At 43.3% G+C, this 16142-nt stretch overlaps 1 protein-coding gene across 1 annotated transcript in view; it reads right to left on the bottom strand.

The window, feature by feature from the left end:
- LOC148480474 (extracellular calcium-sensing receptor-like) overlaps positions 1-16142 on the bottom strand; it is a 35428-nt gene that overhangs the window by 5686 nt on the left and 13600 nt on the right. The window contains exon 3 of the mRNA XM_088454323.1: positions 701-934. Within this exon, the coding sequence (XP_088310449.1) occupies positions 701-934 (234 nt within the window). The remainder of the gene's footprint in view (positions 1-700; positions 935-16142) is intronic.

Genomic DNA, 16142 nt, shown 5'->3' with positions numbered 1-16142 from the left:
GATAGGGGAGGAAGGAGGGGAAACAGCAGGGGGTGGGACTTTGTGCAGAGCCTCCCTCCTGGTTCAGCCCACAGTGCAGTGTGTGCACTTCTGTATAGCAGGCTGCCGCTGCATGTTGTACAGCGTTACAGGCGCAGCGGCAGCAGCACCAATGGACCCAGTAGCAGCTGCCGAGAAGGGGGAAGAGATAGATAACCTTCCATAGATTACGCTCTTGGGGCAGTGCTCATTAAGTTACACCAGCGGCAAGCGGCGGAGGAGGTGGGGGCTAGCTGCAGGCGGCGGACGGGGACAGACAGGCAGAGCCCTGGAATGCCCCTAGCATTCTGAGTCTCCCCTAGGCATTTGCTTATAATGCCTATGCCTAGGGCCGGCTCTGCTTATCATCATCATTACTGTTGACTTTCCCCAGCCTAATCTTGGCACAAATGATACACCTAGACACAGGTGCAATATCACTTATTCCCCAGTTCCATCAACAGGCCCTACATAACAAAGCCCAGTTACAGCCTTTTTCTGTCTCTCTGGTCAAACGTTGAGTAGGGATTGAAATGTGTATGACTTTGCATTGCCTGTGTTTGCATGCACCCAGTTTAGGAGCATGCACAGTGTGACATTCAACTCTTGTACATTGTTATGGTATATATTACCATGCTTTTTTTTTTTTCATATATTTTACCATATTTTGGTTGTAATGCACAGGACTAACCTTGGTGAATTTATTTTCCCAGATTATGGCAGATTTATCCAAAATGATCTGTTTTCCTGGTGGAGCATGGGAATCAAAACCTCCAACTTTTTGAGAATTTATTGTCCAATTTGGATAGTAGATTAAATTATAAATATCATATCCAATAGATATTTCTCCATCACTAAAGTAAATATCTTGTCCCATTGTGTTTGTGAAATTAACTCTTCTCAGATATTTATGCAGCTGTAAAAGACAAACCACCCCTGTACTGATAGTAGGAATTGTAAAGGAAAATATAACCCAAAAGTAAAAATATAAAATCATTTTGGCTCAAATTATGGCAGATAAATAAAAAAAAAGTAGTAGAAAAATAAACTTTTTCTGACCCACTCACCAAACGACATAGGCATGAAGATTAATTATGGCTTTGTTAAATCAAAATTAATACTAATCATGCATGGAGGTTAGTTGGCTTATAAAATCACATTGCACAGTTAATTTTCTCAAAAACTGGTAACATATTTACCATCTCTTCCTGAATGTCAAGGAGACTCCCTGTAATACTGGTGATCTCACTAATTCCCATAAGAGTCTAGCAATCTCCCTGGAGGAAACACTGAGGAGAAGAATAAGGAGCATGTGTGCTGTGAGAAAATGTCTGCTGCTTTCCACCATATTGAAGGCTACAGGAATGGCTGTGTGAAGACTTACAGGTGATTTGTTGTCAAGATAGTGAAGATGTTTACTCCATTAAAGGGCAAGTGTAATTCATTACAAGGGATATGGGCTTCATTACATGGGGTATGTGCCCAAGGAACTGTGTTACATTAGAGGGGTTGTGTGACAAATTGCATGAAACTTAAAAGGGACAGAGTTAAGCTGGGTACGCACCCTTTCGATCAGCGGCTGATTGGGTTAAACTGTCCCGATCTGCCAAGTGGGGTGATCCCAGCATGACCTCATGTTAGCTACCATAGAGCACAATACACATTGTGCAGACATAGCTCAGTGTGTAAGGGCTTGTATGGGATAGGGAGGTCAGGCTAACAAATATTAAACAGTACATAAGATGCGACCCCCTGTCCTGACCGTTGCTGTAGCGTTAAAAGCCGTTTATCGGCTAATGCTCCTGCAACAGTACAGAATGCACAGCTATACAATTGTCGGCCCGATCATCCAATATGGGGTGATCAGGCTAAGGATTGCATAGCTGTGTACCTAGCTTTACAGGGATTCATTTAAGATGCTAGAAAATATTAGAGTCCAGTATATCTTCAATTTACACTCATGCCTAAGGTAAAATATCTTGCCTCAGTGGGTCTTTGGGCTAAAGAGCAGATTATTTGCCTACTTTTACAGGTTCTTTCTGTGACCATTCCAGATTTGTTCTGTGAAAGATGAGCATGGTTTGCAAAATGGAAATACTTGGTTCAAAGCACAGCCTACTATCACATTTGCATCTTTCTATATAGTTAATATGTAATTGTTGCTTTGGAGTTCATTTACAGTTGGACCTAAGTACATTTTATGACACACCTCTTTGGTGGAGCATTACAGTGCCACACACATAGTATGTTGCATTCATAATCTCCCTGTAATGCTTTTTCAAAGTTAGGCAAGTATCAGGGCCGGCTATAGGGGTGTTCCACCTGAGTGGTCGCACAGGGGCACCACCCATAGAGGGGCGCACCCCTCCCCAACAACCCGATTTCAGCAGGACAGTATGTCTTGCTGTTCCACCTGTGGGCCGAAGTAGCCCACGGGTGGTCAAATCAGGAGGTTGGGGACCCCCCACTGCCACAGCTGCGCTCGGCATCCATTCAGTGATGGGAGAGAGCTCGGGGAAGCCCAGCTTGTGAGGCTCCCCTCAGCCTGACGTTATTTGGAGGCAGACACGCCTCCTAATAATGGCATGTAGGGTGTGTAGCTTATGGTAATTAGGCCACACCCCCATTTTCGGTCATGAGCGACGAAGATAGGGCGCAATGTGTGAGGTTATGAATTTGTTGTGGACCCGGGGTGGTGATAGAAGCAGACTTAAATGAAAAAGTGGGGTTTTTAATAAGTGACTGAGAAGACATAGGAATGGCAATCAAAAAGTCCAAGTATAGCACTAAAGTGCACTTGATAACTGTAGTGAGGGTTAATGAACAAATGTCCAGATAGTGACAGGCAGGAACAGTCCAGTATAAGTATGGTGAGCTAAAACAGAATGTAGTTATGATGAGCTGTAACAAAATGCAGGCTTGATGAGCTGTAAGTGATTGCAGGTATGGTGAGCTGTAACTGATGCAGACAGAGGTAGTGAAGTCCAGCTGGGAGTGAAGTAAAGCAAGGTGCAGGGAAACAGCAGGTTCAGGAACTCAGGCAGGTAAGAAGGTATATGGAGGGTGCAGGGTAAGTCCAGCAGGTTGAAGCAGGCAAGGTTCAGGCTAGTACTGTAACCGACAGGCAGGCTGAAAAGGCACAGGTACTCTCTCTCAGCCGCAGCTGAGAAACACATTGCACTGTCAAAGGAAGGAAGGCTCTGGACCTTCTTAAATACTTAGTGCCGCACTGTGACTGGCTGGAATGAGCACATGACCTACCAGGATTGGACAGCTGGGACCACATGGCCACAGGCAAGATGGCAGCGCCCATGACAATGGAACGGAAACACCACCAGATCTAACCAGGCCTAGTGGCAATGTGCCCACACAGGACCATGCACAGCCAATGCCCCTCGCCAAACACCAGCACCACTGCCAGTGACCCCCCGGACATTGACCTCACAGGTAATACCTAGCGGGTACCATGCCGAAAACCCTGGCCGTGACAGCACCCCCCTTTATGGGTGGCCTCAGGACACTCACCAGGCTTCTCTGGATGGGCAGCATGGAACCTCTTGATGAGTGCAGGAGCATGGACATCTCGGGCATCGGTCCAACAACATTCCTCTGGGCCGTAGCCCCTCCAGTCTAGTAGGTACTGCAAATGTCCCCTGTGGAGACGGGAATCCAAGACCTGGGAGACCTCTCAAACTTTATGCCCCTCTCAGTCTGGACTCAGGGAGAAGCAGGAAGGACTCTGTGGAACTTGTTTAGCACCAGAGATTTCAACAGGGAGACATGAAAGAAATTGGGGATTTTCAGATAAGGGGGTAGGTGAAGGTGATAAGCCATGGAGTTAATGACCTCTATGATGGAGAAGGGCCCGATGAAGCGTGGAGCAAATTTCATGGATGGCACTCGAAGTCGTAGGTTCCAGGTGGACAACCAGACCTGGTCTCCAACTCGCATATGTGGTACTTTCCTACTCCTCTTATCAGCTTGAAATTTGTAACGGGAGGACGCCTTCTCCAGGTCAGAACGAACTTGAGACCAGATTGAAGCAAATCTCCATACAGTGTCTTCTACAGCTGGGATGTCAAAGACGGGCAGACTCTGAAATTCAGGGACCCGTGGATGTAGGCCGTAGACCACTTGAAATGGTGTTTGGTTCGTGGAAGAGTGGTAGGAGGCGTTATGCGCAAATTCAGCCCATGGCAGCAATACAGACCAATTATCTTGGGAAAATGTCATAAAAATCCTCAGGAAGGTCTCCAGATCTTGATTAACCCTCTCAGTGGAACCGTTGCTTTGTGGGTGATAAGCCGTAGAAAAATTTAGCTTTACTTGCAATACAGAACATAAGGCTCTCCAAAATTTTGCTGTGAACTGAACACCACGGTCAGATACTATCTCAGCAGGAAGACCATGGAGATGGAAAATATGTTGAATGAACAAGTGAGCCAAGTCAGGAGCAGAAGGCAATTTCTTTAGTGGTATGTAATGAACCATTTTAGAGAATCGGTCTACTACGACCCAGATGGTAGTGAACCCTTGAGAGTTCGGCAGATCTGTGACGAAGTCCATGGACACAATGGAATAGGCAGTGGCAATAACTCACCAGCCAATGCCTGACGTGAAGATTTATGCTGGGCACACAAAGAACATGAAGAAATAAATTCCAACACGTCTGCTTTCATGGATGGCCAACAATATCCTCTCTATAAAAACTCCAAGGTCTTCCGAATACCTAAGTGACCTGCAAAGCAAGAGGAATGAGCCCAGGTGAGGAGCTGCTTCCTTAACTCTGGGGCCACAAAGGACTTCCCTGTAGGAGGCTTTAACTGTATGGTGGCAAAGACGCTTGAATCCAAAACAGGGGCATCTTGTTGATTCTCCGACTTGTCATTGCATAGGCGCTATACGCAAGACGCCTGCCGCATACAGCACCTCTGTAGTCGGGTCCCGGCAAGCTAGCGTCACCATGGAGACCAGGACGCTGCCACTGCGAACCCCCTCCCTGATAGGCCCATGTACACCATGTGACGCTCGAAGCAGGAGGATGCCTGCGTCTATGCGTCACATGACTTGCCACACCCCCGGCCAACACGGACCACATGTTAGCGACGCGCACGTGGGAGGTGATGTCAGAGGGATACCCGACGCTCCCACGGCAACGCTCACCGCCGGGCAGCCCTGCCAATACCGCGTGGTGTATTACGCGCGCGCTGACACACACACCCCCCGCTTGCACAATATACCATTACCACCAATGATTAGTCTGTATCAATGTCAATCACTCATACTGCACCACCCCACCCAATACAGCCCACACCTGCTAACACTGCTGTCACGATAGGCTACACAACCCACAGGCCACGCCCACACACCCACCTTCCACCTATATAGCATGCTCACATTCATACTATCAGTAACTCCTTGAAGAAGGCTTAAGGCCGAAACGCGTTGGAGGCAACACACCCCTGCACAGGACTACTGCACTACCCCACCTTGTACCCCATCATCAACTCCATGGCAAGGTGGCACAGAATTACGAATGCGGACCGCCGCATCATCCCCTATCACAAAGCAGTGACGAGCGCCCGTCCGGCACACCCTGCGGGCTCGCAGGGTGCCAGTGACCACCGGACCGATACCGGAGTACACGACATCTGTACACGGACGGGACGCCGCCACTGCCACTTCATGGGACTTTATCATAGACATCATCACTATCCTGGTCCTCTAAGACTGTGACCATAAGTCCAGCAGAGGGGACTTGCAGAAGTAAGGGCCGCACGGAAAGGAGCCCCCTAAAAGGGCTCACCAACTCCCTGACCAGGAAATCACTTAATCCGCCACTCAACCTCAATCTCATTCACGATACCGCCTGGGGAGCACTGTGACTCACCAATAAACAGGTTGGATTCGATCTCAAGTGTCTAGCTTTTCATTACACACCAACAACACCCACACAGTAGACAAACACCAATACACGCCATCTATTGTTACTACATAACCACCCATATTCCGCTTTCCCACCTACCCTCCCCTGTCACCTCCCCCCCCCTTTTCCCCCCCCCACCCCGTTCCTCTCACCCCACCATCATATATACATACATTTCTCCCACAACCCCCCCCCTTTTTTCCTACCCTCGCAGCATGTATCCACATACAGGAGCGCACGTGTAAACCCCCCTCGTCCAAATCGCAGAGGAAAGATCTGGACAGGGCATCTGCCTTTTGATTAAGGGATCCAGACCGGAAGGTCAGGATGAACTGGAACCGAGCAAAAAATATTGCCCATCGGGCCAAACGAGGACTCACGCACTGAAGATTCTTGAGGAAGAGAAGATTTCTATGGTCCGTGAAGACAGTGAAGGGAAATTTGGCCCCTTCCAGCAGATATCTCCATTCTTTTAATGCTAATTTTACTGCTAGAAGTTCTTGTTCACCAATGGCCTAATTTCTCTCGGCAGGAGAAAACTTCATAGAGAAGAACCAGCAGGGATGAACTCAATTATCATCATAATGCTGGGAGAGAACTGCACCCACAGCCTCTGATGACGCATCCACCTCCACTAGAAATGGCCTATCCAGGTCTGGTTGTCGTAATACTGGAGCTGAAATAAACGCCTGTTTTAAAAGTTTCAAGGCAGTCTCTGCCTCAGGTGACCCCCTGGGCAGGGTTAGCATCTTTTCGGGTCAATGCAGTAATGGGAGCCAACAATGATGAAATTCCTTTAATAAAACGTCTGTAGTAGTTGGCGAACGCAAGCAATCTCTGGATGACTTTCAAAGTTTGAGGACGGGACCAATCCAAAATCGCCTGCACCTTCTTGGGGTCCATTTCTAGGCTGGAGCCAGATGATGTAACCAAGGAATGGTGCACTGGGAACCCCAAAGACACATTTCTCTAGTTTGCAATAAAGGTGGTTCTTTCTCAGATGGGACAATACTTCCTTCACATGTTCATGATGCTTTGTTACAGATGACGAAAAAATCAATATATCATCCAGGTAAACTACAACCGAGACGTACATCAGGTCCCAGAAAATCTCATTAACAAAGCCCTGAAACACGGCAGGGGCATTGCACAACCCAAAGGGCATCACAAGGTATTCAAAGTGTCCATCTCTAGTATTAAAGGCGATCTTCCATTCATCACCAGCACGAATGTGGATGAGATTATAAGCCCCTCTCAGATCCAGCTTAGAGAATATGATTGACCCTTTAACTCTGTCAAACAATTCTGTGATCAGGGGAAGAGGATACCGATTCCTAATCGTTATATCATTGAGGCCCCGGTAATCTATACAAGGTCTTAGGCCTCCGTCTTTCTTGCCAACAAAAAAGAAGCCAGCTCCAGTGGGAGAGGTGGAAGGTCGAATAAACCCCTTTGCTAGGGTGTCATGGATGTACTCTGACATGGCTTGAGTCTCAGGCACGGATAGAGGATAGGTGCGACCAAGGGGTGGCATCTTGTCAGGCAGCAACTCAATAGGACAGTCCCATTCTCTGTGGGGAGGTAAGATGTTCACCTGTTGCTCGGAAAAAACATCTGGTACTCCACGGGTATAGCTGGAGATGGTAACGAAGCAATCTTTCTTACAGGTCATATTTTGGGAAGACAGGATTTCTGACAGTCAGATCCCCATGAAAGAATCTGCATTGAGCACCAGTCTATCCTGGGATTATGTTGGCGTAACCAGGGTAAATCTGAGATGATTTCTTGAGAAGCCTCTGGTATCACTAAGAACTTTAAAGACTGGGAGTGGAGTGCCCCAACTCGAACTAATACTGGTTGAGTTTCCTTGGTGTCCACTCCTTTAGCTAGAGGATGTCCATCTACAGAAATCAGGGAAATTGGTTGCTTGAGAGATGAACAAGGAATCTGTAGTTTATCAACTAGGCTGGAAGTTTCCGGCTGCTCCAGAGTCTAATAGAGCAGAGACAAAGACAGGGTTGGGCTTGAGATTCAAAGCTAAGGAAATCTTGAAATCTTCAGTATTTGGGGATGGGCAAATAACTCCTAACTTGATGTCCCCAAGGTCAGTTAGGAACAGACATTTCCCGACTTGCGGGAGCAGGAGGCCACCAGGTGACCCGAATCTCCGCAGTACAGACAGAGGTTTTTTAGTATCCTTCTCTGACATTCCTCTTTAGAGAGATGGGTTTGGTTCACCTGCATGGGCTCCTCATCTATAGGAGGATGGGGTGGGCAGGTAGACAAGGGAGACGTAAATGACCTTTGAAGGTCAGTTCTGTGCTTTTCAACCTAATGTTCTCTGAAGTGTAGGTCAATTTTGTTGCAGAGTGAGATCATATAATTTAATTTGGTAGGAAGCTCATGGGTAATCAGATCATCTTTTAATCGGTTGGACAGACCATGCCAAAAGGCTGAGGTGAGGGCCTCCTCATTCCACTTAAGCTCTGATGCCAAAATTTGAAACTGTACGGCATATTGGCTGACAGGATGGGTTCCTTGTCTCAGGGTCATGATGCTGGATGATGCTGACACTGTGCGTCCAGGTTCATCGAAAATCCTCCTGAATGAAGATACAAAGTCTGTATAATTATCCAGCAGTGAGTCTGAATGCTCCCAGAGTGGGGAAGCCCAATCCAGAGCCGAGCCGGTGAGCAAGGATACGATGTATGCCACTTTGGTTCTAGCGGTGGGGAAGTTATCAGGCTGTAACGTAAAGTGTATATCACACTGATTTAAAAAACCACGACAGAGTTTAGGATTGCCGTCAAATTTGCTTGGCATGGGTAAATAACAAAGCTACTGCTGTCAGGAGGTACAACAAAGTCCATCATCTACTGATTATATATACAGTATATTATATATATATATGATGGATAGTAAAATGTGATTTTATAGCACAATTAGTTTAAAGCATATTGAAAAACCTGTATTTTTCTAAGTAACCACTAGGAGGATGTCAAAGTCTGGTTAATAGGACATGTTAATATCAGTGGAACACTAAGAATTAAGTTTACAGCATTCTATTCCCGGGAGTTGGAGTGTTCCAATATGAATTTGTGACTGACGAAAGGAAAGCCCACAGATGCTCCCAGTGAAAGTCTCATCAAGACTCCTGAATAAATGTTGAAAGATTAACATGAATTATAATTTGAAACACCCTGCAGCCTAAAATGGGTAGAGCTTTTGGATATAATTACGTGATACAGAATGTCTGCAATACACATGCTTACTTTAATAAATCAATTTTGCATAATTATTATTTTGTATGATCCAATAATTAATAACAAAATTTTAAAAGGAAAAAAAGACAAATATAAAACAGCGCTTTATTTTACTATGTGGGGGATATTTACTGAGGTGAGAGTTTTTAGAAGTGGAGATGTTGCCCATAGCAACCAGTCAGATTCTAGCTATTATCTTCTAAAAGGTGGCAGTTAAATGTTAAGTACAATCTAATTGGTTGCTATGGGCAACATCTCCATTTCTAAAAACTCACTTTAGTAAATATACCCCTGTGAGTCTCTAGTAAGCAAAAGGGCACCTTAATTCAAGTAATTCTATTTAGTATACTGTATATTTAGCTCAAAATTAAAAAAATATAACTAACAATTACTACAAACTAGCTGGGATACCCAGCGTTGCCCAGGTTGAAGACTGGACCCTGAAGTACACCTGCAGCCTTTACATTGTCCTCGCCTATAACCCCATTCCATTGATCCTGAAAAGGACCCCACTGTTTGTTAACATGCATGCAAACAGTTGCGTAACTACTGTGGGTGCAAAGGGTGTGGCTGCTATGGTCCTCGAGCTGCCTCTGTTGCCCACCACTCCCGCTGCACCCAGTCACGCAACAAGGTGTGCCAGTCCAGTCAGAGAAACCGAGGGGGTCCTGGGTGTCAGCGATGTTGATTTGATGCTGGCCTGCTAGCTGATTATAACTGGTGCATTAGCAGGCAGACATGGAGAGACAGTGTCGCCGATTACTGGGCAATCAGAGCTGATGAATGGGCACTCAATCAGCAGTGGTCACTCCTGATTGGCTGCTGGTCTGTGAGCTACGATTGGCTTGCGACCAGTGCCAGATTCAAATTGCAGTGGGACTGCCTGTCCATATCTGCCACTGCCTGCCATCTTTGACACACCATCTACCTCAAAGAAATAAACCCTCAGTCAGAGGGATTTTTTAGTGAGAAGCAAAGAAGATCAAAATCCAAATATAAGAGGACCAGGAGAAGGGGGAAGAAATTTAAGAACTCGCAATATGGGAGGAAGATGGGAGAAACCCAAGACATACAGGAGACAATACTATCTCAAGAACAAACGGAGTTGCAAATTATTAACTTAACAAATAGAGCTCTTATAGACCCCCAAAAAGATATTAAGTAGAGGCTTATCCTACTCCCCCACACAGACCATGAATAGATTTGAATGGGAGAAAGACATCAATCTCTTTGCTAGAAAGCTGTTTCTCAGAAAACACTTTATTCATAAAGATGACCCACTGGGGAATAAAGTGACGCTAATGGTATGGAAATAAAGACCAGTGATGATTCCTCCTTTATTTCTCAATTTTTGAGGCAATGGAAGAAAGGGAAGCCTTAGAAATTCTCAAGGAACTTCAAATTGATAACTGGTCTTCTGAAGCCTCAGCAACAAGTCCTGACAAACTCATAACATTAAAAAAGAAATCTGATTTTTTTCCGGATATTAACAGCAATCCACACATAATATATTTACAGAACTAGTCTCACATGACCTAGATCAGCTATTTGTACAAAAATTCAGAGTGAAACGTAACATCAGTAAAGAAAAACAAAATGCTCTCAATGAAATACAGAAATGCCATCTGACAAAAGTGGGACTATAGTACTCTGGCCAAGAGAAATGTACATCAAAGAAGCCTCTAAACAACTCTTGGACTTTCAATGCTATAAGAAATAAACATCTAACCCAGAGGTTCCCAAACATGGTCCTCAAGGCTCCCCAGCAGTTCAGGTTTTAGAGATATCCATGGTTGGGCACAGGTGACTTAATTAGTACCTCAGTCAATTTGATTTAACCACTTGTGCTCAACCATGGATATCTCTAAAATCTGAACTGTTGGGGAGCCTTGAGGACCGTGTTTGGGAACCTCTGATCTAACCCAACAGAGGAATTTTGAGACAGTATAACAACTTAATCAAACAAGTGAGAGAGGAGGGCACCATAAATAAAATCCAATTTGAATATCTTGAAACAAAAGAACCCAGGGTGGAAACTTTTTACATGCTTCCCAAAGTCCATAAGGGCAAACTTACTCCACCAGGTAGGCCTGTCGTCTCTGGTATCAACAACTTAACCGAGAAAGCTAGCTGCTTCATAGACAAACATTTGAGGAAATTTGTTGTTAGTCTACCGTTATATGTGAGGAACACCATGGATATCCTAACTAATTATAGATCTTATTGTAGTTCCAGGAACATGGTTGGCCACATGTGATGTGGAGTCCCTATACACAAGTATTCAACTTACTAGGGGCTTACATGCAACAGAATACTTTCTCAAAATAGACACTCACTGTGACTTCAACAACTTTCTACTCCAACTCCTTGAATTTGTGTTGATTAAAGATTATATAATTTTTCATGGAAGTTTCTTCCTGCAGCAGAGGGGGACTGGTATGGGCACAGCATGAGCACCAAATTATGCCAACCTATTTATGGGTTGGTGGGAAAAAGAGTACGTCTTTACGAAAGCTAATGAACATCATACCCAGCATGTCCTCCTGTGGCTGCGATATATAGAGGATCTCTTCATAATTTGGAAAGGAAACAAAGAGGATTTAAAGTTTAAAGAAATCCTCAATTCCAGTCCCTTCAACCTAAGGTTGACTATGGAGATGAGTCAACAAGCCGTGAACTTCTTAGACCTAACAATCTCTGTCAAAGAGGATGGACATCTTACCTCTGATATGTTTATAAAGAAGACTGTGACAAATAGCATCTTACATGCGACCAGCTCTCATCCAAGATCAGTAATTACTGATATACCAAAAGAATAGTTTTTTAGAACTCGAAGAGATCAGAGCCAAGGAGATGCATACAAGATTAATAGCTAGAAGATATAGTAGAAGATTGACATGGAAAGCATTCCATTCGGCTAGAATGAGCAGAGAATCACTGATCCATCCCAAACAAAATCAAACCATGGGGGTCCAAGAAAAGCAACCGATAAGATTTATAGGTACCTATTGTCAGGAAAATCAAAGGATAAGAGAGATTATCTAGAGCAACAATAGGTATGTTAGGAGCACTTGTAATGTGTGTGCAATGCTGAAAACACATAAAAAACTTGTTACAATTTAATGTGGCAATAAATAAAAAAGATTTTTTAAAACAATATTATGTTTATAGGTCTTTAAGCAAGGTGGTAGGACCCGGATGGCGGGAAGTGTAGATGGAATAATGCCAGTGAGGATAGTGACTTCAGCTCGATGATTGGAGATGTAGGCAATGTACTCACTAACTTTCCCTATTCCTACCTGTCTCCTGACACTAGTCACATCTACAGTAGCTACTGCCAGGAGAAAGGTAGGAATAGGGAAAGTTAGTGAGTACATCTCCAAACATCAAGCTGAAGTCACTATAATCACCGGCATTGTTCCATCTACACTTCCCACCATCCGGGTCCGACCACCTTGCTTAAAGAGCTAGAGTGCATCCGGAAAGTATTCACAGCGCATCAGTTTTTCCACATTTTGTTATGTTACAGCCTTATTCCAAAATGGAATAAGTTCATTTATCTCCTCAAAATTCTACACACAATAACCCATAATGACAGCATGTAAAAAGTTTTTTTTGAGATTTTTGCAAACTTAATAAAAAATAAAAAAAAATTAAGAAATCACATGTACATAAGTATTCACAGCCTTTGCTCAATACTTTGTTGATGCAGTTTTGGCAGCAATTACAGCCTCAAGTCTTTTTGAATATGATGCCACAAGCTTGGCACACCTACTGTATCTTTGGGCAATTTTGCCCATTCCTCTTTGCAGCACCTCTCAAGCTCCATCAGGTTGGATGGGAAGCGTCGATGCACAGCCTTTTTCAGATCTCTCCAGAGATGTTCAACCAGATAAATGTCTGGGCTCTGGCTGGGCCACACAAGGACATTCACAGAGTTGTCCTGAAGCCACTCCTTTGATATCTTGGCTGTAGGCTTAGGGTCGTTGTCCTGCTGAAACCGTCGCTCCAGTCTAAAGTCAAGAGTGCTCTGGAGCAGGTTTTCATCCAGGATGTCTCTGTACATTGCTGCATTCATCTTTCCCTTTATCCTGTCGTTTCCCAGTTCCTGCTGCTGAAAAACATCCCCACAGCATGATGCTGCCACCACCATGCTTCACTGTAGGTATGGTATTGGCCTGGTGATGTGCGGTGCCTGGTTTCCTCCAAACAGAATGCCTGGTATTCACGCCAAAGAGTTCAATCTTTGTCTCTCATGGTCTGAGAGTCCTTCAGGTGCATTTTGGCAAACTCCAGGTGGGCTGCCATGTGCTTTTTACTAAGGAGTGGCTTCCGTCTGGCCACTCTACCATACAGGTCTGATTGGTGGATTGCTGCAGAGATGGTTGTCCTTCTGGAAGTTTCTCATCTCTCCACAGAGGAATGCTGTAGGTATGACAGTGACCATTGGGTTCTTGGTCACCTCCCTGACTAGGGCTCTTCTTCCCCAATCGCTCAGTTTAGACAGACAGCCAACTCTAGGAAGAGTCCTGGTGGTTCTGAACTTCTTACATTTACGGATGATGGAGGCCACTGTGCTCATTGGTACCTTCAAAACAGTAGATAATTTTCTGTAACCTTCCCCAGATTTGTGCCTCAAGACAATCCTGTTTCGGAGGTCTACAGACAATTCCTTGAACTTCATGCTTGGTTTGTGCTCTGACATGCACTGTCAAGTGTGGGACCTTATATAGACAGGTGTAGGCCTTTCAAAGTCATGTCCAATCAACTGAATTTGCAACAGGTGGACTCAAATTAAGCTGTAGGAACATCTCAAGGATGATCAGTGGAAACAGGATGCACCTGAGCTCAATTTTGAGCTTCATGGCAAAGGCTGTGAATACTTATGTACATGTGATTTCTTAGTGGTTTTTTAAAATTAAATTTGCCAAAATCTCAAAAAAACTTTTTACACGTTGTCATTATGGGGTATTGTGTCTAGAATTTTGAGGACAAAAATTAATTTATTCCATTTTGAAATAAGGCTGTAACATAACAAAATGTGGAAAAAGTGACTCGCTGTGAATACTTTCTGGATGCACTGTAAAAACGTAATATTGTTTTAAAAAATCTTTTTTCTTTTTTGCCACATTAAATTGCAACAACTTTTTTATGTGTTTTCAGCATTGCACACACACATTACAAGCACTCCTAACATACCTATTGTTATTTTTCCTTTAAACAGAGCAGCTAATTCACTTAGCGTGGAGCACATATCTCTTTACGATTATCTAGAGCCAATGGCATGTCCTAAGGACAGATCGAGATTTAGCAAGCATTATTGGTGACAGAATGAGAATCTGCTGGCGAAGATCCAAAAATTTGATAGACTCACTTGTACATAGCCATTATCAATCGGAGTCAACTGTAAAACCATCAATTAAGGGCTTTTTTAGCTGTGGACACTGCAGAGCGTGCCAGTATATGACTAAAACTAAATAATTTTCTGACAAATATAATCATGTTTGACAGATTTCAGAGTTCTTAAATTGTAATTCACAAAATATCATCTACTGCCTAACATGTCCCTGCAATCTTTGATATGTGGGCATGACTATTAGACGTTTTAAACAAAGATTACTTGAACATGCAGGTAATATTCGTATTGCTGAATCTGACCAGAAGAAATTCAAAACATTAACAACTGTGGCAAAACACTTTCTACTTCATCATCAAGGCAACCCACGTTTTCCTAAGGCCTTCATGATGGAGAAAATCAGAACAGACAATAGAGGAGGAGATTTGACTAAACAACTCCTCAGACGGGAAGCACGCCTCATATTTCTGATGGGCAGTATCTATCCCCTGGGTCTTAATGAGAAGAATAATTATTCTACATATATATATATATATATATATATATATATATATATAGATCTTGGATCGCAAATTTAGAGGGAGCTGACTCTGGGTCACATATCCTGAGAAATTGCAATAGGAGGATGTATGGGGTACACAATTAAATGTAATGTCTTGTTAATGGTTGATTCTGACCAACACCTATGGATGTGTATGTGTATATGTATATATATATATATATATATATATATACACATACACACACACACATACACACACCCTTATAATCACCGCACCGCACCCAATTAGTGTACATTGGTAAAATGTATTCAAAGCATTTAGAGTAATGTCTTCTCAATCCTAGTTACACTTTTTTTTTTTATTCATCACTTATTTGAGAGTCATCAGTTTTCTTTTTTTCCTCTCTCTCTTATATTTTGGGCACATTTAGAGACCCAATACACCTTAGTTTTTCTTTTTCTCACAATTTCGCATCTCTCACATAATTTTCACATATGATTACAGGATAACTAATATTCTGTTCCATCAGTGACACTTACTAATTTCTTTTCTTTAAGATTATTCATAAAATGTATTAGTCACAATTTCACTAACAATTTTCGAGCTTGAATAGGAGTCATGATTCAGTTTCCTATACGATTCCATTCTCTCTCTCTCTCTCTCTCTCTCTCTGTGTATATATATATATATATATATACTTATTACAACCTATTGTTCAGAATACTGATTATTATGTACGTAATACTACACATTTTCTAAATATGCTGAGAAATTTTGTCTGTCCATCTAAGGAAGTGTTACTTGTTACAATGGATATTGTTAACTTATACACCAACATTCCACATGCTGATGGAATGCAAGCAGTTAAAAAGATGATCACCTCCAGCCCACACTATAAGGGACCACCAGTCGATTTTGGTACTTTATTAATTGACATTATATTACATAAAAATTACTTCTTATTTGATAATACATTTTTTTTGCACAAAAGTCCAGAACACCAGACAACTGGCACACCTTATTCATATGCAAAAAATAGTTTTAATCCATAAAAACCATCAAAAGGTACATAGCCC

Source organism: Taudactylus pleione, unplaced genomic scaffold (assembly GCF_031769625.1).
Source record: "Taudactylus pleione unplaced genomic scaffold, aTauple2 ptg000612l, whole genome shotgun sequence".
Lineage (NCBI taxonomy): Eukaryota > Metazoa > Chordata > Amphibia > Anura > Myobatrachidae > Taudactylus > Taudactylus pleione.
Note: the sequence above shows the minus strand (reverse complement) of the source record. Positions and strands in the feature narration are given on the sequence as shown.